The sequence below is a fragment of the Rhinatrema bivittatum genome, chromosome 2, assembly GCF_901001135.1.
Source record: "Rhinatrema bivittatum chromosome 2, aRhiBiv1.1, whole genome shotgun sequence".
NCBI lineage: Eukaryota > Metazoa > Chordata > Amphibia > Gymnophiona > Rhinatrematidae > Rhinatrema > Rhinatrema bivittatum.
The window spans coordinates 812,845,823-812,871,139 of record NC_042616.1 but is presented as its reverse complement, the minus strand read 5'-3'; the positions used below and the strand labels follow the sequence as shown (position 1 = coordinate 812,871,139).

General features: G+C 47.1%; 1 protein-coding gene across 6 annotated transcripts in view; it reads left to right on the top strand.

Annotated features, from left to right (window-relative positions):
- Positions 1-25,317, top strand: part of MFSD3 (major facilitator superfamily domain containing 3) — a 113,492-nt gene that overhangs the window by 55,048 nt on the left and 33,127 nt on the right. For all 6 annotated transcript variants that reach the window (XR_003854966.1, XM_029592242.1, XM_029592245.1 and 3 more), the window contains one exon: positions 2,375-2,481. Coding sequence is in view for 5 of the 6 variants with exons in the window: in XM_029592242.1 (XP_029448102.1) it covers positions 2,375-2,481 (107 nt within the window). In the remaining variant the exon portion in view is untranslated. The remainder of the gene's footprint in view (positions 1-2,374; positions 2,482-25,317) is intronic.

The window sequence follows — 25,317 nt, the reverse complement described above, 5'->3', positions numbered from 1 at the left end:
GTCCCAGCGGTTGGACTCCTACGGGCTCCTCCCGGTGGAGTACCAGCTTCCAGGGTGAAGAGCACCTCTACGTCCTGCCTGAACATCTGCCTCCCGGCCTGCCACGTACCAGAGACATTGACCACCTTTCCCAGTCTCCTGCAGGTCGGCCTAAGGGTCCACTAAACTGAGACTCCATAACAGGAAGGGATGAATAACCACTGGTCTGGACTGATCTGTGGTATTTCAGGAACGAAAATTAGCAGGTAAGAACCAATTTTCCTTTCAGAGAGAATGCTGATACCCAAGGTAAGGGACAGATGGAGGTCAGAGAGAGCACTGTTAACCAAGATAAGGGACAGATGGAGGTCAGAGAGAGCGCTGTTAACCAAGATAAGGGACAGATAGAGGTCAGAGAGAGCGCTGATATCCAAAGTAAGGAATAGATAGAGGTCAGAGAGAGCGCTGATATCCAAAGTAAGGAATAGATAGAGGTCAGAGAGAGCGCTGATATCCAAAGTAAGGAATAGATAGAGGTCAGAGAGAGCGCTGATACCCAAGGTAAGGGACAGATGGAGGTCAGAGAGAGCACTGTTAACCAAGATAAGGGACAGATGGAGGTCAGAGAGAGCGCTGATATCCAAAGTAAGGAATAGATAGAGGTCAGAGAGAGCGCTGATATCCAAAGTAAGGAATAGATAGAGGTCAGAGAGAGCGCTGATATCCAAAGTAAGGAATAGATAGAGGTCAGAGAGAGCGCTGATATCCAAAGTAAGGAATAGATAGAGGTCAGACAGAGCGCTGATATCCAAAGTAAGGAATAGATAGAGGTCAGAGAGAGCGCTGATACCCAAGGTAAGGAATAGATGGAGGTCAGAGAGAGCGCTGATATCCAAAGTAAGGAATAGATAGAGGTCAGAGAGAGCGCTGATATCCAAAGTAAGGAATAGATAGAGGTCAGAGAGAGCGCTGATATCCAAAGTAAGGAATAGATAGAGGTCAGAGAGAGCGCTGATACCCAAGGTAAGGAATAGATAGAGGTCAGAGAGAGCGCTGATACCCAAGGTAAGGAATAGATGGAGGTCAGAGAGAGCGCTGATATCCAAAGTAAAAGATAAGGGTAGATCAGAGAGAGTGCTGGCATCCAAAGTAAAAGATAAGGGTAGATCAGAGAGAGCGCTGATATCCAAAGTAAGGAATAGATAGAGGTGAGAGAGAGCGCTGATATCCAAAGTAAGGAATAGATGGAGGTCAGAGAGAGCGCTGATATCCAAAGTAAGGAATAGATAGAGGTCAGAGAGAGCGCTGATATCCAAAGTAAGGAATAGATAGAGGTCAGAGAGAGCGCTGATATCCAAAGTAAGGAATAGATAGAGGTCAGAGAGAGCGCTGATACCCAAGGTAAGGAATAGATGGAGGTCAGAGAGAGCGCTAATATCCAAAGTAAGGAATAGATAGAGGTCAGAGAGAGCGCTGATATCCAAAGTAAGGAATAGATAGAGGTCAGAGAGAGCGCTGATATCCAAAGTAAGGAATAGATAGAGGTCAGAGAGAGCGCTGATACCCAAGGTAAGGAATAGATAGTCAGAGAGAGCGCTGATATCCAAAGTAAGGAATAGATAGAGGTCAGAGAGAGCGCTGATATCCAAAGTAAGGAATAGATAGAGGTCAGAGAGAGCGCTGATATCCAAAGTAAGGAATAGATAGAGGTCAGAGAGAGCGCTGATACCCAAGGTAAGGAATAGATAGAGGTCAGAGAGAGCGCTGATATCCAAAGTAAGGAATAGATAGAGGTCAGAGAGAGCGCTGATATCCAAAGTAAGGAATAGATAGAGGTCAGAGAGAGCGCTGATACCCAAGGTAAGGAATAGATGGAGGTCAGAGAGAGCGCTGATATCCAAAGTAAGGAATAGATAGAGGTCAGAGAGAGCGCTGATATCCAAAGTAAAAGATAAGGGTAGATCAGAGAGAGTGCTGGCATCCAAAGTAAGGGACATATAGAGGTGAGAGAGAGCGCTGATATCCAAAGTAAAAGATAAGGGTAGATCAGAGAGAGCGCTGATATCCAAAGTAAAAGATAAGGGTAGATCAGAGAGAGCGCTGATATCCAAAGTAAAAGATAAGGGTAGATCAGAGAGAGTGCTGGCATCCAAAGTAAGGGACATATAGAGGTGAGAGAGTGCTGATAATGAAGGGTAAGGGACAGGGGGAGGGGAGATCAGAGAGAGCACCTTCGATACCAAGGTAAGGGACATGCAGAAGTCAGAGTGAGTGCTAGTATCCTAGGAAAGAGACAGACGAAGGTCACTGAGCATGCTGATAAGGTGCCGGGGGAGGTCAGAAAGTAGAGCAGAAGGATGGGCTCCTGTCACATCTCCTTATCCCTCTTTCTCAGGAAGCTGTTTAATTTGCTGAGGATATCACTGATGCTGCGTTTCCTTAGTCTCTGTTACCAGACCATCCTACTTACCGTGTACACCAGCGAGTTGTGGTACATGACAGGTAAGCAGTAGTCATGTGCCGCAAGAGCACCTGCCGGGCAGGGAGAGTTCCTCCGATGCAGGAACTGTAGCGTACAGCCGTGCAGATAGCTGAGCAAGTGAAGTTCCCTTTCCGGCAGTGAGAAGCCATTACCTTTACAGAAATTAGTCCCCCAGGCCAAGGTCAAAGCTGGTGCTAAATGGATCAAGTGCACTTCTCCTCCCAGATCTACAGATCTGTGATAGGTTACAAATTGTACTGAGACCCTCGCATTGTTCCCTGATGCCGCAGGATATGCATGTGTGTGATGGGTTACAGGATGTACTTGGCTGTAGCAGTGATTTCTGACCTACAGGGATGTGACTTATTATAGTATACACAGGTTGTAGCACTGCTTTATGACTCGGAGGGGTGGAGGGACAGGGCCATAGTTTACAGGATGTACTGGGCTGTAGCACTGCATTAATCCTTCCCTCTTTAGCTTTATCCTTCCCACCTTCCACCTGCTCCTGTCCTGTTGTCTTTTCTCCTTCTCATTTTTGTGCTGCCCTTCCCCCACTCCATCACCCTCACCCTTCCTTCTCCTCACCCTTGTTGGTCTTCTCCAATCCCTTTTCTTCCCCTTTTCCCCCTCCCTTGCTCTCTCTTCCTTTCTCACCCTCACTTTCTCTTTCTCTCCTGTATTCTTTTTGTTCATCCCTTTTCCCCATCTTTTTTCTCTCCTTTCGCCTCCCCTCCTTGGTCTCCCCTTCTTCCTCTTCCTTTTTGCTGTCCTCTTCTCTCCTTTTCTTTCCATGCTGTCTCTAGAATTTCTCCATGGACAAGTAGTATGAATCGGTCACACGTGGGTGATGTCATGTGACGGCACCAAGAACGGAATGTTCCTTATTGTCCTTACCGGATCAGTCCATGGGTTTTTCTTCCTTACCAGCACAGGGAGGCAGAGAATGAAAGCTTTGCGGGAAACAGCCTTTTCCCTGTACGTACCGGATCAGTCCAGACTCCTGGGTTTTGCCTCCGCACCAGCAGATGGAGACAGAGCCAAACTTGTCAGGCTCTGCATATATACCAGGGTGCTACCCACAGCCTGCCAGTATAACTCTGTCTCCAGCAGATGGCAGGATGCTTAACCCACAGTCTTTCCTGATCCAAATTGGGTGTTAGTGTAGAGGAGTAAGGGTGCTAGCTAGGTTTTTGGCTATTTCCTTCTCCTTTCAGTAAAGTTTTCCAAAAAAAAAAAAGAGGAGGTATATTTTTTGTTAACAGGTTCTCCAGAGGATTGGGCCTGAGCCTCTCAGGGGGTTGCTAGGTCCCAAGGGGGCCATGCCCCCTGGTGGCAGGCTGCTGTGGCCTAGGGTCGAGGACCCTGCAGGTGAAAACTGGCCCAGCCGGGGTGATACCGGGGAGCCCGGCTCACTCACCCCAACTAGGCTGCTTCAGCACTCGCCAGTGGACAGCGTCATTGTTAAAAAAAAAAAAAAAAAAAAAAAAAAAGGTAAGTGCTGTTTTGTCTCGCGGCTCGACGGCGCGGTTTTTTGAATTTTTTTTTCCCCCAGTCGTCTCCTCTTCCTCCGCGGGTTGAAATTTTCTATTTTTTAGTCATCAGCGCGGGTCGTCCCGGGATGCCACCTGGCGCGGCCTGTGCGTCGGCGCACGCGCGAGCGGCTGTCCAGGGATGGGCTGTGCTCAGCCTGCATCCCTGGCGACGAAGGAATGTTGGGGGTCGTGCGGGGGGTGTCGGGCAGGGGGATCACGGTGCCTATTGCGGTCGGGGCCCTCCCCGTGCCTACACTGAAGTGGCTGCAGGCAGGTGTGGCAAAAGCCGCCATTTTAGCGTCGGTCCCGCCGACCGCCCCAAACTCTTCGCCGCCGTCAGCGGGGGGCAGGAACTTACCTTCCTCACTCTCCCCACAACAGCCAGCCCCTGGACCGGCCTCTCCCGCAGGTCCCTCGGGGGAGGGAGCAGGGGACATCACAGGGTCCGAGTCGGATGTCTCCTGCTCCTCCTTCTCCTCGGAGTTTATTTTGGCCATGCATAGAGCCTTTAAGGCTCGTAAGACCCGCAAACGTCCATCAGCTTCCCAGGGGAGACCTGAGGGGTCCCACCCTGCTGGTACGGGACTCCTCCGGAAAGGGGCCATGGCTGGACCTTCGCGTGCAAAGAGGTCCTTGAGGGCCCTTCCACCACAGGACGTTTCGGATTCCTCGGAGGACACGTCGGACTGCGAGGATTTGGAGGGACCGTCCCCACCCCCGAGGGGGGTAGAAGGAGACTGGGCCACGTCGCCTGGGACAAAGAGGCAGAGTCAGACTTCGGAGGGAGATGATTCCAGGGTAATCCGTCTCTTTTGTAGGGACAAACTGGGACCCCTCATCCCAGCAATCCTGGAGGAGTTAGGGATCGCCACTCCTCCAGAAGGGTCTAGGCTCGCTTACATGGATCCGGTGTTGTTGGGTCTGAGCGGCCCCCCTACGACCTTTCCTTTCCTTTCCATTTTTCAGCTACGGATTTGCTGTTTCAGGAATGGGACACTCCGGACTTGGGGTTAAAAGTCTCGAAGGCGATGGACAAGCTTTACCCATTGCTGGAGGACGCCTTGGAAGTCCTGCGGGTTCCTAAGGTGGATGCAGCTGTGTCAGCGGTCATGAAGCACACTACCATTCCGGACACGGGCACCACAGCCCTGAAGGATCTCTAGGATCGGAAGCTGGAGATCCAATTGAAGAAGATATTTGAGGTCTCGGCCCTAGGGGCCCGGGCAGCCATTTGTAGTAATTTCGCGCTCAGAGCCGGACTACGCTGGGTCCAACAACTCCTGGCCAATGAAGGCCTGTCGGAAGAGGAAGCTTGACAGGCCGGACGCTTGGAGGCAGTAGTAGCCTACAGTGCGGACACCCTGTATGATCTTTTGCGTACTTCTGCGCGCTCCATGGTCTCTGCCGTCTCCGCTAGGCGACTCCTGTGGTTACGGAACTGGTCTGCAGACGGTGCGTCCAAGTCCAAGCTGGGCTCTTTGCCGTTTAAGGGTAAGCTACTGTTCGGGAAAGAGTTAGATGATATGATTGCGACACAGCTTCGGAGGGAAGGTTTACTGGTACACCCGTACTTGGACGATTGGTTGATTCGGGCGAAGTCAGAGTCCCTCTGTCGGTCGGCGATCAGTCGAGTAATGCAGTTGTTGCATTCCCTAGGCTGGGTGGTGAATGTCACGAAGAGTCATCTCATTCCCTCTCAGTCTCTGGAGTTTTTGGGAGCATTGTTTGATACTCGCCGAGGGGCGGTCTTCCTCTCGTCGGAGCGTTGCGGCAAATTACAGGGGCAGGTTCGGTCCTTACTCCTGAAACAACCACCGACAGTTTGGGATTATCTACAGATGATAGGATCCATGGCGTCAACGCTGGACCTGGTGCCCTGGTCTTTCGCACACATGCGACCCTTACAGTCCGCGTTGCTCTCCCGTTGGAGCCCGGTGTCTGAACAATTTTATCTCCCGTTACTATTGACTAAGCCGGCTCATCTCAGCCTCGGGTGGTGGCTGTCTTCAACCAACCTTCTCAGGGGAGTACCCCTCGTGACGCCGGAATGGACGGTGGTCACCACAGATACGAGCCTCCTCCGTTGGGGAGCGGTGTTTTTACGGAAGTCGGTTCAGGGCAGCTGGTCTGCGGCCGAGTCGCGCTGGTCGATCAATCGGCTGGAGACAAGGGCGGTGCGTTTGGCGTTGCAGGCGTGTCATCCCCTGATCCGGGGGAAGTCAGTCAGGGTCCTCTCAGACAACGCGACAACGGTGGCCTACATCAATCGTCAAGGGGGAACCAGAAGTCAACCAGTGGCCTTCGAAGCTCGCCTTCTGATCCAGTTTGCGGAGCGTCATCTGTCCAGCATAGCGGCGTCCCATATAGCAGGGGTCGACAATGTTCACGCAGACTTCTTGAGCCGCCATCATCTTGATCCAGGAGAATGGGAACTGGCAGACAGGGCCTTCCATCTCATCTGCGACAGATGGGGCACGCCAGCCATGGATCTGATGGTGATGTTCCGGAATGCCAAGGCCCCAAGGTTCTTTGCCCGCCGAAGAGAAACAGGGGTAGAAGGAGTGGACGCCCTGGCGTTACCGTGGCCCACAACAATTCTTCTGTATGTCTTTCCCCCTTGGCCTCTGATCGGCAGAATCCTTCGGCACATAGAGGCCCATCCATCCGAGGTCATTCTGGTGGCTCCCGAATGGCCAAGACGGCCCTGGTTTGCGGATCTCCTCAACCTAGCGGTGGAGGGGCCGCTGAGGCTTCCGTATCTACCGGATCTCCTCCATCAGGGACCCTTGTGTTTCGATCAGGTAGATCGCTTTTGTCTAGCGGCATGGCTTTTGAAAGGCGTCGTCTAAAGAGCAAAGGCTATTCTGACACGGTGGTCTCTACTTTGTTGAGATCGCGAAAGAAGTCGACTTCATTGGCGTACATTCGAGTGTGGAAGGTCTTCGAATCGAGGAGCGTTGAGCGTTCCATTCCCGCTACCCGGGCATCCGTTTCAGCTATTTTGGCTTTTCTACAGGATGGTTTAGCTAAAGGCCTATCCTGTGGCTCTCTGAGGGTGCAGATAGCGGCTCTTGGTTGTTTTCGGGGGTTTCTCGAAGGGAGACCCCTAGCGGCACATCCTAATGTGAACAGGTTTCTGAAGGGGGCGAATCGGTTGCGTCCGCCCTTGAAGATTCCGTGTCCTTCCTGGAATTTGAACGTGGTTCTCAAGGCCCTATGTGCTCCTCCCTTCGAGTCTTTAAAAGGGGCAACCCTTAAGGACCTTACTTTGAAGACAGTATTCTTGGTGGCAATTGCGTCTGCCAGAAGAGTGTCAGAGCTTCAGGCCTTGTCTTGCAGGGAGCCTTTCTTGCGGATCTCAGATGCAGGGGTTACGCTGCGCACGGTCCCCTCATTTCTCCCGAAAGTTGTTTCTTCGTTTCATTTGAATCAGTCTGTGGAGCTTCCTTCCTTTGGGGATCTCCCAGGGGCGGATCCAGTTTCAAGGGATCTAAAGAAGTTGGATGTCCGTAGATCTCTACTTCGATACTTGGAGGTGACTAATGACTTTCGGTTATCGGATCACCTCTTTGTGCTTTGTCAGGGAGCAAAAAGGGGTAATATGGCCTCCAAGACAACCATTTCTTGCTGGTTGAAGGAGACCATAGGTTCCTCATATTTACTCTGCGGTAAACCTGAACTGCAGGGTCTCAAGGCCCACTCGACTCATTCCCAGGCGGCTTCCTGGGCGGAGTGCATGCAGATTTCTCCACAGGAGATCTGCAGGGCCGCAACTTGGAAATCTTTGCATACTTTTGCACGTCATTATAGAAACATAGAAACATAAAAATGACGGCAGAAGAAGACCAAACGGCCCATCCAGTCTGCCCAGCAAGCTTCACACATTTTTTCTCATACTTATCTGTTTCTCTTAGCTCTTTGGTTCTATTTCCCTTCCACCCCCACCATTAATGTAGAGAGCAGTGATGGAGCTGCATCCAAGTGAAATATCAAGCTTGATTAGTTAGGGGTAGTAGGGGAAGTAACCGCCGCAATAAGCAAGCTACACCCATGCTTATTTGTTTTACCCAGACTATGTTATTCAGCCCTTATTGGTTGTTTTTCTTCTCCCCTGCCGTTGAAGCAGGGAGCTATGCTGGATATGCGTGAAGTATCAGTTTTTCTTCTCCCCTGCCGTTGAAGCAGGGAGCTATGCTGGATATGCGTGAAGTATCAGTTTTTCTTCTCCCCTGCCGTTGAAGCAGGTAGCTATGCTGGATATGCATGAAGTATCAGTTTTTCTTCTCCCCTGCCGTTGAAGCAGAGAGCTATGCTGGATATGCGTGAAGTATCAGTTTTTCTTCTCCCCTGCCGTTGAAGCAGAGAGCTATGCTGGATATTCGTGAAGTATCAGTTTTTCTTCTCCCCTGCCGTTGAAGCAGGGAGCTATGCTGGATATGCGTGAAGTATCAGTTTTTCTTCTCCCCTGCCTTGAAGCAGGGAGCTATGCTGGATATGCGTGAGGTATCAGTTTTTCTTCTCCCCTGCCGTTGAAGCAGGGAGCTATGCTGGATATGCGTGAAGTATCAGTTTTTCTTCTCCCCTGCCGTTGAAGCAGAGAGCTATGCTGGATATGCGTGAAGTATCAGTTTTTCTTCTCCCCTGCCGTTGAAGCAGAGAGCTATGCTGGATATGCATTGAAAGTGAAGTATCAGGCTTATTTAGTTTGGGGTAGTAACCGCTGTAACAAGCCAGCTACTCCCTGCTTTGTGAGTGTGAATCCTTTTTTCCACATTTCCTCTTGCTGTTGTAGCTTAGAGCGATGTTGGAGTCACAGTAACCATTTTATTTATTTATTTATTTATTTTTAATTTTTATATACCGAAGTTCTTGTAGGGACTACAAATCACTCCGGTTTACATAAAACGAAGAACTGCTCAACAGAGAGCTGAGCTTTACATGGAACAGTAGAACATATGGAACAGTATAACTGGTTGACAATTTAACATAGAGCTAAATAAAGAAATAATAGTTTAACTGGTAATAAATAGTAATAAGTAAAGAAATATAATATATTATATAAGCAGTATAACTATTTAACGTAGCAATAAATATAAGCAATGCCAAATATATATATGAAATAAAGTAAATTTTTGATCTCAAAGATCATTGTCCAGTTGTAGATATTTTAGAATTAGTACTGGATACAGTGACCATAATTAGGGTAATTAGGATACTTAGTAATTAGGGAGTCTGTCTGTCACTTAAGCGTCTGGGAAAGCTTGTTGGAAGAGAAAAGTTTTCAGTCTTTTTTTGAATTCTTGATGACTGGGTTCTAGTCTAAGATCTGGGGGAAGCGTGTTCCATAGGTGTGGGCCTGCTGAAGATAGCGCTCGTTTGCTCAATGATGATTTTATTTGTGGAGCAAGCAGTGTTCCTCTGTATGCGCTTCTGATTGGTCTGGAGGAAGTGTGTAGTTGTAGTTGCGAGCTTAATGTGATGGGAGCTAGTTTGTTTGTCGCTTTATGGATGATAGTGAGTACCTTATAGAGTATCCTTTGTTTAATGGGTAGCCAATGTAAGTTCCGGAGGATTGGGGTGATATGATCTTTTTTGTTAGTGCTAGTTAGAATTCTAGCCGCTGAATTCTGAACCATCTGTAATGGTTTGATGGTGTTGGCGGGTATACCAAGTAGCAGGGAATTGCAATAGTCTAGCTTAGAAAGAATGATGGATTGTAGTACTAGCCTGAAGTCGGAGAAGTGAAGGAGGGGTTTAAGTTTTTTGAGGACTTGCAGTTTGTAAAAGCAGTCCTTTGTGGTATTGTTTACGAACTTTTTTAGGTTTAGATGATTATCAAGCCATGCTCCAAGGTCTCTGACGTCAGATGAGAATGAGTTGTTTGTGTTTGGTAGAGAAAGGCTGGAAGAGATTGTGCGTGGATCCTGGGAGACAATGAGCATTTCGGTTTTATTAGCATTCACTACTAAGTTGAGGCTTGAGAGTAGGTTTTTGATGGGCTGTAGGCATTCGTTCCAGTAAGTGATGGTTTTTTGAAGGGATTCTGTAATCGGAAGGAGGATTTGTATGTCGTCTGCATATAGGTAATAGGTGAGCTTAAGGTTTGAGAGTAGATGGCAGAGAGGGAGGAGGTAAATATTGAAGAGGGTGGGTGAAAGTGATGATCCTTGTGGGACTCCTTGCTCTGTCAAGATTGGATGCGATTCTTTGTTGTTTATCCTTACTTTGTAGAATCTGTTGCTTAAGAAGGAATGGAACCAACTAAGGGCTGTGCCTTTGATCCCTATGTTGGCTAGTTGGTCTATTAGAGTGGAGTGTTTTACCGTGTCAAATGCAGCGGAAAGATCTAGAAGAATAAGCAGGTATGATTGTTTATTCTCCATATTAACGAGGATTGTGTCAGTGAGAGATAGTAAGAGAGATTCGGTGTTTAGTCGTTTTCGGAATCCATATTGAGCTGGGGATAGAATATTATGATCTTCCAAGTAATCTGACAGTTGCTTGTTGACAATTTTTTCCATGTGTATGTTTATTGAATAAGGGTATTATCTCCAGGCAGTTGACAATTTTGACAATTTTGAATTTTATGATCTTCCAAGTAATCTGACAGTTGCTTGTTGACAATTTTTTCCATGTGTATGTTTATTGAATAAGGGTATTATCTCCAGGCAGTAGCCGTCATTCTGGCGAGCCACCCACTCTTTATTGACGGCCTCTTGATTTTATGGATCCACAGTGTTTATCCCACGCCCCTTTGAAGTCCTTCACAGTTCTGGTCTTCACCACTTCCTTCGGAAGGGCATTCCAGGCATCCACCACCCTCTCCGTGAAGAAATACTTCCTGACATTGGTTCTGAATCTTCCTCCCTGGAGCTTCAAATCGTGACCCCTGGTTCTGCTGATTTTTTTTCCTACGGAAAAGGTTTGTCGTTGTCTTTGGATCATTAAAACCTTTCAAGTATCTGAAAGTCTGTATCATATCACCTCTGCTCCTCCTTTCCTCCAGGGTGTACATATTTAGATTCTTCAATCTCTCCTCATAAGTCATTTGATGAAGACCTTCCACCTTTTTGGTCGCCCTTCTCTGGACCGCCTCCATCTTGTCTCTGTCTCTTCGGAGATACGGTCTCCAGAACTGAACACAATACTCCAGGTGAGGTCTCACCAGGGACCTGTACAAGGGGATAATCACTTCCCTTTTCTTACTCGATATTCCTCTCTCTATGCAGCCCAGCATTCTTCTGGCTTTTGCTATCGCCTTGTCACATTGTTTCGCCGTCTTCAGATCAATAGACACCATCACCCCAAGGTCTCTCTCCTGCTCCGTGCACATTAGCCTTTCTCCCCCCATCGAATACAGTTCATTCGGATTTCCACTCCCCATATGCATGACTCTGCACTTCTTGGCATTGAATGTCAGCTGCCATATCTTCAACCACTCTTCCATCTTCCTTAAATCCCGTCTCATTCTCTCCACTCCTTCCGGCGTGTCCACTCTGTTGCAGATCTTAGTGTCATCCGCAAAAAGACATACCTTACCTTCTATCCCTTCCCTATCCATTACCGTCTGGATGTCCAGGGCTCAAGGGAAGGCAACTTCGGAGCAGGTGTTTTAAGAGCGGGCCTCTCCGGATCCCATCCCAAGTAATCTTAGCTCTGGTACATCCCAGAAGTTTGGACTGATCCGGTACGTACAGGGAAATGAAAATTAGGTCTTACCTCCGATAATTTTCGTTCCTGTAGTACCAAGGATCAGTCCAGAGTCCTGCCCTCAATACTTTCTCAGTTCGGCGGGCAAAGAACCTTGGGGCCTTGGCAGTCTGCTGTACATCTTTTTTGTGAAGATATTGGGGGGATTTCTTTATTCAGATCAGTTGCTATATATTTGGTTCTCTTTGGGACAGGTCTCTCGTTGGGGACAGTGAGCCCAGGGTTCTCCGGTTAATCTTCCGGGGGTTTAGTTAGTGTTTAGTTTCAGAGTTTTCTGCTTTGACATTGTTATACTGGCAGGCTGTGGGTGGCACCCTGTTATATATGCGGAGCCTGACAAGTTTGGCTCTGTCTCCATCTGCTGGTGCGGAGGCAAAACCCAGGAGTCTGGACTGATCCTTGGTACTACAGGAACGAAAATTAACGGAGGTAAGACCTAATTTTCATATAAGGAACTGTGCCACCTACAGCCTTTCACTATTTCTGTCTCCTGCATATGAAGAGTGCCAAACCTGTAGTCAGTGGACTTGGTGGAAGATCTCTGAGAGGTGGCATAGTTGTGTTTTCTCCTCACCCTCTGATTGAGTGAAGGATGAGCAGCTGAGTCTGTGACCTTTTGTTCTACTGAGCCCTGGTACTAGAGGGGATTTGAAGATCAGTGGTGCTGGTTGCCTCTTTCCCTCTGCTCCTCTCTCTGTACCCTTACAGCCCTGGGATCTTTGGATGAAGAGAGTTAAAGGAAAGTACCCTTTGGTTCTTTGATTTTTCAAGCTGTTAATGGGACTAAAAATTGACTGCCTGTAGCTTTAAGACTTAGAAGGAACCCTTTTTTTTTTTTTTTTTTAATGTACCTGGATCAGTCCAGACAGCTGGGTTTTGCCTCCCATCCAACAGATGGAGACAAAGAGATTTTGAGTGACTCTGCCACTTAACCCAAGGTGCCACCTGCAGTCTGCCAGTATTTTTCTGTCTCCAGCAGATGGTGGAAGTGCAAAATCCTGCAGTCTGAGACTTCAAAAAACAAAACTGAAGATAGAAAAGTACAGCAAAAAAATAAATAAATAAACCCAGGAAAAAGAGGGCGAAGTTTTCTTCCAACAGCCTCCCAAGGGGGTAGTTAGGTCTTGGTGGGACCATCCCCTCCTGGTATGTGAGGCAGGAGAGCTGGTGGTCGGGGATTCCTCTTCAGCTCCTGGAGCCTAGCCGCCATTCAGGGGGTACCGGTTCACTCACCCTGTTGGGATCCACTTAAAAATTGGAAAAAAAAAGGTGTTTTTTGTTTTTTTTTTTAGCTCTGTCCAGTGCTTTCAGGTGGCTCTCCAATCTCCCTCCTTCCTCGGTGCGTGCGTCTTTCTGTGGCCGCTTTCATCTGCCTGGCCGCCGATCGCCCTTCTGCCATCATTATGCCATGTAAGCAATGGATTATTTGCTCGTTGCCTCCCTAGGGGGGAGGGCTCTTTGAGTGCTGCTGCAGGGGAGAAAGTGGAGAGGCCCCGCAAGACTGGGAGGCTTTCAGCATTGAGGCAGCCTCTGGCAGATCTCTTCCCGCTGTGCGCGGGAGTGGAGGCCATTTTGTTGGCGTTTAGGTCTTATGCAGGGAGGAGGGGGATTTTCTGCCTCCATTATCGCCACAAGCTGAGGCCTCTGGTGGGGGCCGTGCTGCTCGGGGAAGCTCTCGGATTTTGTGTGGCTGTTGCAAAAGGTGTTTAAGACAGACAGGTCAGCCAAGTGGGCTGTGGCCCCGGTCCAGCTCAGGGACCCAAAGGCCAAGCGGCTTCTGAGATCTTCGCCACTCCCACCTTATATATCTATCGCTAGAAACTTATCTACCTTATAAATGGCCTGTGACCGACGGCCCGCAAATGCGCAGTAGAGCGCAGCTCTACTGCGCATGTGCGGGCAAGGATGTCGATCAGAAAAAAAAATGGCGGTGGGGCCGCAGGAGCGGGAGGAGAAGCAGCGGCGCCGCTGCTTCTCCTCCCCAGATCTGCCGGCAGATCTCGGGGGGGGGTGTCACTCCCGCGCCCCCCCCACCGAGATCTGCCGGCAGATCTCGGGGGGGGTGTCACTCCCGCGCCCCCCCCACCGAGATCTGCCGGCAGATCTCGGGGGGGGGGGTGTCACTCCCGCGCCCCCCCCACCGAGATCTGCCGGCAGATCTCGGGGGGGGTGTCACTCCCGCGCCCCCCCCACCGAGATCTGCCGGCAGATCTCGGGGGGGGGGGTGTCACTCCCGCGCCCCCCCACCGAGATCTGCCGGCAGATCTCGGGGGGGGTGTCACTCCCGCGCCCCCCCCCCCCCCCCGAGATCTGCCGGCAGATCTCGGGGGGGGTCACTGCCGCGCGCGCGGGAGTGACCCCCCCCCGAGATCAGATCTCGGGGGGGTCACTGCCGCGCGCGCGGGAGTGACCCCCCCCCCGAGATCTGCCGGCAGGAGCGGGAGGAGTTAATGGAGCCGGGTGAGGGTTGCGGGAAGTCGCGCTTACGGCGCCGGGAGGAAATGGAGGTGGGTGAAGGGAGGGAGAGGGGGACTGAGTGAGTGGGAGGGAGGGACTGAGTGAGAGGAGAGGGAGGGTGGAGAGGAGTGGGTGGGGGAGGGGGGTGGTAAAGAGTGAGGGGAGAGAGAATGAGGGGGAGGTGAGAGACAGAGGGATGTAGCCCGTTTTAACGGGCTTTACGGCTTGTATATATATATATATATATATATATATATAAGTTTCTAGTGATAGTAAGTAATTAAAAAAAAAAAAAAGTGAAGAAGACAGAAGAATGTATTGATTTTCTACACAGCCTTCAGAGCCTCCCAGGGGGTTGGCAGGTCCCGAGGGAACTATCCCCCCCTGGTATTTGAGGCAGTTGGAGCGGGGGATTGAGAACTTCCTCGTCTGCTCCATCCCCCTAGCGTTTGGGGTGATACTGGGGAGCCCGGTTCAGTCACCCTCTGAGGCAGAGGACCCAGGTAGGCATTGTACAGGTTTTTGAAAAAAAAACCCAGTAAAAGTTTTGGCCGTTGTTTTGTCTATCACCGAGGCAGAGTGCCTCACTGACCGGGTTCTCGCTCTGTTATCGGCTATGCTGGGGGAGGGGGATCTCCGCTGTCTGTTTTCTTTTTTTTAGAAGTTCAGCCGTCGTTTCTCTTCATGCTGCGACGAACGGCCTGCACAGCATGTGGAGACTTGTGTGTGTCTCCAGAGACTGCCTTTGCTCCACCTGCCTCCCCCGGGGGGGCGGGGGGGAATGTCCGGTGCCGCCGGCAACAGTGCTTCAAAGCTGCGCCGTGAGCCGGGGAGGCTCGGGTGGCTGCAGCAGGAGTCCCCAGATCCGTTCCCGCTTAGCATGGGAATGGAAGCCATTTTGCAAACTTTTCACACAGCTGAACTAGCCGCGATGGGGAGAGGAATTTCCCCCCACCTTTTATCGCCGCATTTCCAGGCCCCTGAGAGGGGCAAACAGGCAGAAAATCCTGTTGACGCGGAGGGGCTGAGCCCTGAGGGGGATTCTGACTCCTCCTCTTCGTCATTCTCCTCCGAGTTCATTATGCTTAAGCATAAGGCCTTCAAAGCCTGCAAAGCTGCTAAGAGAGGGGCAGGAGCTGCCTCGCTGGTTTCTGGGGCTCTGGTCTCTGGGAAGTGGCCTAGGCTTCAAGAAAAAGAGGATGGTCCAATTCCGCAGGCTCTTCGTTGTTCTACCCCATCCCGTCTGGCGGGTGATTTTTCCTCGCTGGATTCTGACCTGGAGGACCTGGAGTTGGGAGATAAGCCCCTGCTTGCAGCGGTTCCCAATGGCGACTTGAACCAGGCCAAGCCACTTTGCATGGAGGGTGATGACCCTAAGATGGTACCTAAGGAAGATTCCTGGTTGGGGAACATAGACCCGGTCATGGTGGGTCTCTGTGGACCGACAAAATCCTTTCCCTTTCATTTGTCCTTTACCGATTTGCTGTTCTGTGAATGGGACACTCCGGAATTGGGTCTGAAGGTTAGCAAAGCAATGGATAAACTGTATCCCCTGCCTGAGGAGACTCTGGATCTTTTGAGAGTTCCCAAGGTTGACGCGGCAGTGTCTGCTGTAATCAAAAAGACCACCATCCCGGTGACAGGCGCAACGGCACTTCAAGACCTACAGGACCGTAAGCTGCAAGGACAAGTTCGAGATTTGTTGTCCAAAAATCCTCCAAGAGTATGGGATTACTTGCAGGTCCTTGGCTCCATGGCCTCCACCTTAGAGTTAGTGCCATGAGCATTTGCTCATATGAGACCTCTACAGTCAGCATTGCTTTCCAGTTGGAACCCGGTTTCCAAACAATTTCATCTTCTGCTTCCTCTTAACAGATTCTGCACGGTCCAGTCTCGACTGGTAGCTCCTCTCAGACAACTTGAACCAGGGGGTGGCCCTGGAAGTTCACATTTGGACAGTAGTTACCACGGATGCCAGCCTCTCCGGATGGGGAGCAGTTTGTCAAGAAAGATCGGTGCAGGGTCACTGGTCACTGGAAGAGTCCAGGGGGTCAATCAACCGTCTGGAGCCCAGAGCGGTGAGGTTAGCGTTGCAAGCCTTTCTGCCGTTTCTGCAGGGGAAATTGGTCAGAGTTTTGTCAGACAATGCAACAATAGTGGCTTATATTAATCGCCAAGGAGGAACCAAGAGCCCCAACTGCTGGCGATGGAACCTCAGCAACTGATTCATTGGGCAGAGCAGCATCTAGTCAGTATCACTGCCTTGCACATTGCTGGAGTCGACAACATTCAAGCCGATTTTCTCAGTTTCTATTGTCTCGATTCCGGAGAGTGGGAACTCACCACAGAAGCATTCCAGATGATATGCGACAAGTGGTCCAGACCAAGCGTGGATCTCATGGCCAAGTTCCGGAATGCCAAAGCTCCTCGTTTCTTCAGTCGGCACAGGGAGCCAGGAGCGGAAGGAGTTGATGCCCTGGGTTTTCCTTGGCCGACGAAAGTCCTACTGTATGTATTTCCGCCCTGGCCACTGATCGGCAGAGTACTTCGAAGAATAGAGGCTCAACTGGCAGAAGTGGTACTAATTGCGCCGGAATGGCCAAGGCGTCCTTGGTTTGTGGATCTGGTCAACCTGGTGGTGGACGGCCCCCTAAGGTTCCGAGAGCTGCCGAATCTTCTTCATCAGGGGTCCATTTGTTTGGACGAGGTGGATCCCTTTTGTCTCGTGCATGGCTTTTGAGAGGCAACGTCTGAAGAGCAAAGGATACTCAGATGCAGTGATAGCTACTCTTTTGCGGTCATGAAAGACATCTACCTCACTAGCTTATGTCAGAGTGTGGGGAATCTTTGAGTCCTGTCTGCTTTGAACAAGGAAACAGCTAGAAGTACACATTCTTAGGGAGAGCTAAGGAATAAGTTTATTTTATCCTTATTTCAGAGGGCTTGTTATATTTTACTGTTTTTTGTGTAGAGCTAGCCTTATCTGTTTATTTTTCTAGATATTGATATTGCATTATATTGCTGGGTGTTTGTTTAAGCAAAACAAAATACAAAAAGGGTGTGGCTGACTCAGTGCATTGCAGGAGGTAATCAAGTCCTCAGTCTGCTTTGAACAAGGAGACAGCCAGAAGTACACATTCTTGGGGAGAGCTAAGGAAAAAGCTTAAATTAGCTAGCCAAATCTGGGGGAGGGTCTGTTCAAAATCAGTAGCAGATAGTGTCCAGTGAACAGCCCTGGCCAAGTATTAACTGTTTTACACTTTTCAGAAGTGTTAACTGTTCATGGAAAGGGGAAGAGAGGCTAAGCCATATTATTAACTTCAATGTATGGCTCAAATCCTGGTTCAAGGAACAAAGTTTTGGATTTATTGGGGGCTGGGGCTGTGTATGGAACAGTAAAAAGCTCTTTGTCAAAGATAGCTTACATCTGTTTGTGGCAGGAAAAAGGATCCTAAGAGATAAATTCAAATCCTATGTCATAAGGCATTTAAACTAGATGCCGGGGGTGGCAGTAAGAAATTAGAATGTCACCCCCCAAATACAAATGCAATGGAAAAGGGTGAAGTGGATAACAAAACTCAACTAAATAAGTCACAAAAGGAGTCCAAGAAAAGCAGTAACCTGAACAAGAAAAGCTGGAAAGCTGTGAGCACAAATGCTTGTAGTTTGGGCAATAAAATCCCAGATCTGCAAGCCCTAATGGTGGAGGCGGACTTGGACGTTGTTGCTGTCACGGAGACGTGGTTCACGGAATCTCATGATTGGGATATGGCAATACCAGGCTATAACTTGTTAAGGAAGGACAGAGAGGACAAGAAAGGGGGGAGCTGCAAGGAAGATGGGGCAAAGAAGAAGCACTATGGGCCGACCTAAAAAAAGATGATAGGGCATCCATTTTTATTGGAGTGGTTTACAGGCCTCCAAATCAAATGGAAGAGCTTGACAGAGATCTGGTTGAAGACATCCAAAAGATGGGAAAGAAGGGAGAAGTGATGATTGTTGGAGATTTTAATCTGCCGGATGTAAACTGGAGAATCCCTTCTGCAGAATCTAACAATAGTAGAGAGATAGTAGATACCCTGCAAGGACCTCTATTCAAACAAATTTATTTATTTATTTATTAAGGCTTTTATATACCGAATTTCTTGATACAAATCAAATCAATTCGGTTTACAATGAACTAAGTAGAATATACAATTAACCAATCAACAAGAGATACAGAGCATACAGTTACATTATAACAAGGAAGCCTTAACTTGGAGTAGGAAAATAAAGAAGGGGTGAACGGAGCAATAAATATATAAAGTGCAATAAAATAGAATAAATACTATATACAGTGGAGGGGGCTAGGAGCCAACCTCTCTTTAATGGATATTAGGCATGAGAAATTTGGAAAAGTTTTGTTTACAGAGATGTGTGGTGAACAATTCTAGATCAGGCAATGGAGTTTGTGGTGGGGAAGGCTTGGCTGAACAGCCATGTCTTTAGTTTCTTTTTAAAAGTTGTTAGACAAGTCTCCAGTCTGAGGTCCGGAGGCATGGCGTTCCACATGGAAGGGCCTGCTGTAGAGAATGACCGGTCTCTGATGTTTGCGTGGTGCACTAATTTGATTGTAGGAACGTGTAAAGATCCCTTGTAAGCATCCCTTAAAGGCCTGGCTGTCGAGTGCTCACTCGACAGCCATGATAATCGAATGATAATCGAATGATAATCGAATGATAATGGAACCCACGAGGGAGGAAGCTATACTCTATTTAGTGCTCACTAATGGAGATAATGTCTCTAATGTCCAGGTGGGTGCCCATCTCAGCACCAGTGATCATCAAATGGTATGGTTTCATATCACAAATAAGATACGGAGAAGAAGCACGAAGACCCGAGTGTTTTGCAGTTCAAAAACATGGACTTTGATGAAATGGGGAAGTACCCGGAGGAAGAACTAGAAGGCTGGGAGAACAAGAGAGATGTAGAGCAACAAAGGACCAAACTAAAAGGAGCAATTACCAAGGCAACTAATCTATATGTTAGAAAAGTAAAGAAAAACAAAATAAAAATGAAACCTATCTGGTTCTCAAAGGAGGTGGCTGACAAAAGCTAAAAGAACAGCGTTCAAGAAATATAAAGGATCCCAAAGGGAGGCGCCCAAGGAAGAATATCTGGTGGAACTGAGGGAGATGAAGAAAGTTATCAAGATGGCAAAAAGTCAAGCGGAAGAAAGGATTGCCAAAGAGGTAAAGCGAGGTGACAAAACATTTTTCAGATACATCAGAGAAAAGTGAAAAGTGGTATAGTGAAATTGAAAGGTGAAAAGGATCAATGTGTGGAGAGAGACGAAGAAATGGCAGAAATATTAAATGAATACTTCAGTTCGGTGTTCACTAAAGAGGACCCTGGAGAAGGACCCTCGCTAGTTAACAAGAAACTGGAGGGGAGTGGAGTAAATGTAACTCCATTTACAGAAGAGAATGTATGGGAAGAGCTAGGAAAACTGAAAGTGGACAAAGCCATGGGGCCTGATGAGGTTCATCCCAGGATACTGAGGGAGCTCAGAGATGTGCTGGTGGGTTCGTTGCGTGACTTGTTCAATAGATCCCTTGAAACGGGAGTGGTACCGAGTGATTGGACAAGAGCGTTGGTGGTTCCGCTTCACAAGAGTGGGAACAGAGAGGAGGCTGGAAACTACAGGCCGGTTGGCCTCACCTTGGTGGTGGGAAAAGTAATGGAGTTGCTGCTGAAAGAAAGAATAGTGAACTATCTACAGTCAGAAGAATTGCTGGACCAGAGGCAGCATGGATTCACCAGGGGAAGGTCCTGCCAGACAAATCTGATTGACTTTTTTGACTGGGTGACTAGGGAATTAGATTGAGGAAGAGCGCTCGATGTCATCTACTTGGATTTCAGCAAAGCTTTTATATGGTCCCGCACAGGAAGCTTGTGAATAAAATGAGAAGCTTAGGAGTGAGTGCCGAGGTAGTGGCCTGGATTGCAAACTGGTTGACAGACAGAAGACAATGTGTGATGGTAAATGGAACTTACTCTGAAGAGAGAGCGATGTTAAGCGGAGTGCCACAAGGATCGGTGCTGGGACCGGTCCTGTTCAATATCTTTGTGAGCGACATTGCGGATGGGATAGAAGGTAAGGTTTGTCTTTTTGCGGATGATACTAAGATCTGCAACAGAGTGGACACGCCGGAAGGAGTGGAGAGAATGAGACTGGATTTAAGGAAGCTGGAAGATTGGTCAAAGATGTGGCAGCTGAGATTCAATGCCAAGAAGTGCAGAGTCATATGGGGTGTGGAAATCCGAAAGAACTGTATATGATGGGGGGCTGATGTGCACGGAGCAGAAGAGAGACCTTGGGGTGATAGTGTCTAACGATCTGAAGTCGGCGAAACAATGTGACAAGGCAATAGCTAAAGCCAGAAGAATGCTGGGCTGCATAGAGAGAGGAATATCTAGTAAGAGAAAGGAAGTGATGATCCCCTTGTACAGAGCCTTGGTGAGGCCTCCCCTGGAGTACTGTGTTCAGTTCTGGAGACCATATCTCCAAAGGGACAGAGACAGGATGGAGGCAGTCCAGAGAAGGGTGACCAAAAAGGTGGATGGTCTACAGAAAATGACTTATGAGGAGAGGTTGAAGAACCTAAATATGTACACCCTGGAGGAGAGGAGGAGCAGGGGTGATATGATACAGACTTTCAGATACTTGAAAGGTTTTAAAGATACATGGTCAAAACAAACCTTTTACGTTGGAAAAAAATCAGTAGAACTAGGGTCCACGATGTGAAGCTCCAGGGAGGAAGACTCAGAACCAATGTCAGAAAGTATTTCTTCACGGAAAGGGTGAGGGATGCCTGGAATGCCCTTCCGGAGGAAGTGGTGAAGGCTAAAACTGTGAAGGATTTCAAAGGGGCATGGGGCTAGAGGATTGGAATGAAGAGAAGAGCCATGGGGGTGGATTACTGGAGTGGAGGCTAGTACCAGGTGATTACTACCCATACTCAATAAGTCTTTGCACGGTTAATGCAACTCCAACATTGCTCTCTGCTTCAACGGCAAGGGGAAATGTGGAAAAGAGGATTTGCATTCAGACAACAACCAACAAGGTCGGAACTTCACAATCTGGGTAAACAAGTGTGGGGGTGGCTTGCTTATTATGGCGGTTACTACCCTAAACCAGTTAAGCCTGTTTCATCACTTTGAATGCATAAACAGCATTGCTCTCTGCTTCTACGGCAAGAGGAAATGTGGAAAACAGGATTTACATTCAAACAACATCCAACAAGGCATTGATCTGTGCAGTCTGGGTAAACAAGCATCTGAGTAACTTGCTTGATGCGGCGGTTACTATTTATTTATTTATTCATTTTTATATACCGTCATTCGGTTCAGCCATCATAATGGTTTACAAAGTCAAACAAAAACAGATAAATTATACATAGTTATAAAAAAGTAACAATGGGGGGGGGGGGGGAATAGAAGGAAGGGGAAGATGGTGGGGTGAAAAAGGGAGGAAAAGGCAAAAAAGGGAAGTAACAGTAATAGTATTAATTTATCATAAAGGAGGGATTCTATCATTACTTCTTATAAGTTCCGAATTGTAATGAATATGGTTGATGCTAGTTGTAGATACTTTTTCTTTCGTGCCTGGGTTTGGTTGGTTGAGTTGATTGTAGATGGATTGTTGATATAGATGATCATTAATGTAGACTGTATGAAAAAGGAAAGTTTTTAGATCTTTCTTGAACTTTTTGATATTGGTTTGAGTTCTCAAATAAAGTGGTAGAGAGTTCCATTTTTTTGGACAAACAATGGAGAAAGCTCTATTTCTAGTGGATGATAGTCGAGCATCTTTGATGGGAGGAATATTTAGACAAGAAGTGTTATTAGATCGAAGATTTTTTTTGGTAATTTGTGTAGTGACTTTTAAACCAGTATGTTTATGGTGATCAGCATTCACTAATTTGTGAATGATGGTCAGGATCTTATAATCAATTCGAGATTTAATAGGAAGCCAGTGAAGCGACACTAGTATTGGGGTGATGTGATCATATTTTTTTTGTTCCAGCTAAAATTCTAGCTGCTGCATTCTGAAGAATCTGCAGAGGTTTGATGCTAATGAATGGAAGACCAATCAGAAGGGAATTACAATAATCTATTGTTGAGAAAATTAAGAGTTGTAAGACAGTTCTGAAATCCATGGAATTTAGGAAAGGTTTTAAATGTCTGAGAACTAGGAGCGTGTGATATCCTACTTTGATTTTAGTAGTTATGTGCATATTGTAGGAAAGGTTTTTATCCATGATAACTCCAAGGTTTCTGGTGTGATTGACAGGGGATATAAAATTGATTTGATTGTTACCCTTAACCATTAAGCCTTATGCTCACCTTTGATGCAACTCCAACATTACTCTCTGCATCAATGACAGGGGGATGGCAGGAAATTTGAATCAAACAGTTACCAACAAGGGCCCTGAACTAGGTGGTTGATGAAACAGATAAGTATGGGGAAAATAAGTGTGGAAGCTTGCTGGGCAGACTAGATGGGCCGATTGGTCTTTTTCTGCCGTCATAAGAACATAAGAAATTGCCATGCTGGGTCAGACCAAGGGTCCATCAAGCTCAGCATCCTGTTTCCAACAGAGGCCAAACCAGGCCACAAGAACCTGGCAATTACCCAAACACTAAGAAGATCCCATGTTACTGATGCAATTAATATCAGTGGCTATTCCCTAAGTAAACTTGATTAATAGTCGTTAATGGACTTCTCCAAGAACTTATCCACATCTTTTTTGAACCCAGCTACACTAACTGCACTAACCACATCCTCTGGCAACAAATTCCAGAGCTTTATTGTGCATTGAGTGAAAAAGAATGTTCTCCGATTAATCTTAAATGTGCTATTTGCTAACTTCATGGAATGCTCCCTAGTCCTTCTATTATTTGAAAGTGTAAATAACCGATTCACATCTACTCGTTCAAGACCTCTAATGATCTTAAAGACCTCTATCCTATCCCCCCTCAGCCGTCTCTTCTCCAAGCTGAACAGCCCTAACCTCTTCAGCCTTTTCTCATAGGGGAGCTGTTCCATCCCCTTTATCATCTTGATTGCCCTTCTCTGTACCTTCTCCATCGCAACTATATCTTTTTTGAGATGCGGCGACCAGAATTGTACACGGTATTCAAGGTGCGGTCTCACCATGGAGCGATGTAGAGGCATTATGACATTTTCCGTTTTATTAACCATTCCCTTCCTAATAATTCCTAACATTCTGTTTGTTTTTTTCACTGCTGTAGTACACTGAGCTGATGATTTTAAACTTTATTCCCCATTAATGCCTAGATCTTTTTCCTGGGTGGTAGCTCCTAATATGGAACCTAACATCGTGTAACTACAGCAAGGGTTATTTTCCCTATATGCAACACCTTATACTTGTCCACATTAAATTTCATCTGCCATTTGGATGCCCAATCTTCCAGTCTTGCAAGGTCCTCTTGTTACGTATCACAATCGCTTGTGATTTAACTACTCTGAATAATTTTGTATTGTCCGCAAATTTGATAACCTCACTCGTCGTATTCCATTCCAGATCATTTATATGTATATTAAATAGCACCGGTCCAAGTACAGATCCCTGAGGCACTCCACTGTTTACCCTTTTCCACTGAGAAAATTGACCATTTAATCCTACTCTGTTTCCTGTCTTTTAACCAGTTTCTAATCCACGAAAGGACATCGCCTCCTATCCCATGACTTTTTAGTTTTCTTAGAAGCCTCTCATGAGGGACTTTGTCAAACGCCTTCTAAAAATCCAAATATACTACATCTGCTGGTTCACCATTAGCCACATGTTTATTTACCCCTTCAGAAAAATGAAGCAGATTTGTTAGGCAAGACTTCCCTTGGGTAAATCCATGTTGACTGTGTTCCATTAAACCATGTCTTTCTATAGGCTCTACGATTTTGATCTTGAGAATAGTTTCCACTATTTTTCCTGGCACTGAAGTCAGGCTCACTGGTCTATAGTTACCCGGATCGCCCCTGGAACCTTTTTTAAATATTGGGGTTACATTGGCCACCCTCCAGTCTTCAGGTACAATGGATGATTTTAGTGATAGGTTACAAATTTTAACTAATAGATCAGAAATTTCATTTTTTATTTCCTTCAGTACCCTAGGATGCATACCCATCCGGTCCAGGTGATTTGCTACTCTTTAGTTTGTCAATCTGGCCTACTACATCTTCCAGGTTCACAGTTATTTCGTTCAGTTCGTCTGACTCATCACCCCTGAAAACCGTCTCCCCAACATCCTCATTAGTAAACACGGAAGCAAAGAATTCATTTAGTCTTTCTGCAATGGCCTTATCTTCCCTAAGAGCCCCTTTAACCCCTTGGTCATCTAATGGTCCAACTGACTCCCTCACAGTTTTCTTGCTTCAGATATATTTTAAAAAGTTTTTATTTTGAGTTTTTGCCTCTACGGCCAACTTCATTTCAAATTCTCTTTTCACCTGTCTTATCAATGTTTTACACTTAACTTGACAATGCTTATGTTTTATCCTGTTTTCTTCAGATGGATCCTTCTTCCAATTTTTGAAGGATGTTTTTTTGGCTAAAATAGCCTCTTTCACCTCACCTTTTAACCGTGACGGTAATCATTTTGCCTTCCTTCCACCTTTCTTAATGTGTGGAATTCATCTGGACTGCGCCTCTAGGATTGTATTTTTAAACAATGTCCATGCCTGTTGAACACTTTTAACCTTTGCAGCTGCACCTTTCAGTTTTTTTCTAACTATTTTCCTCATTTTATCAAAGTTTCCCTTTGAAAGTTTAGTGTTAGAGCTGCAGATTTACTTATTGTCCCCCTTCCAGTTATTAGTTTAAATTTGATCATGTTATCATCACTGTTGCAAAGTGGCCCCACCACCGTTACCGCTCTCACCAAATCCTGCGCTCCACTAAGAATTAAATCTAAAATAGCTCCCTCTCTTGTTGTTGAACCAATTGCTCCATGAAGCAGTCATTTATTACATCTAGGAACTTTGCCTCTAGCAAGTCCTGATGTTACATTTACCCAGTCAATATTTATTTTATTTATTTATTTAACTTCATTTACTATACCGATACTCAAGACGAAGTCTTATCATACCGG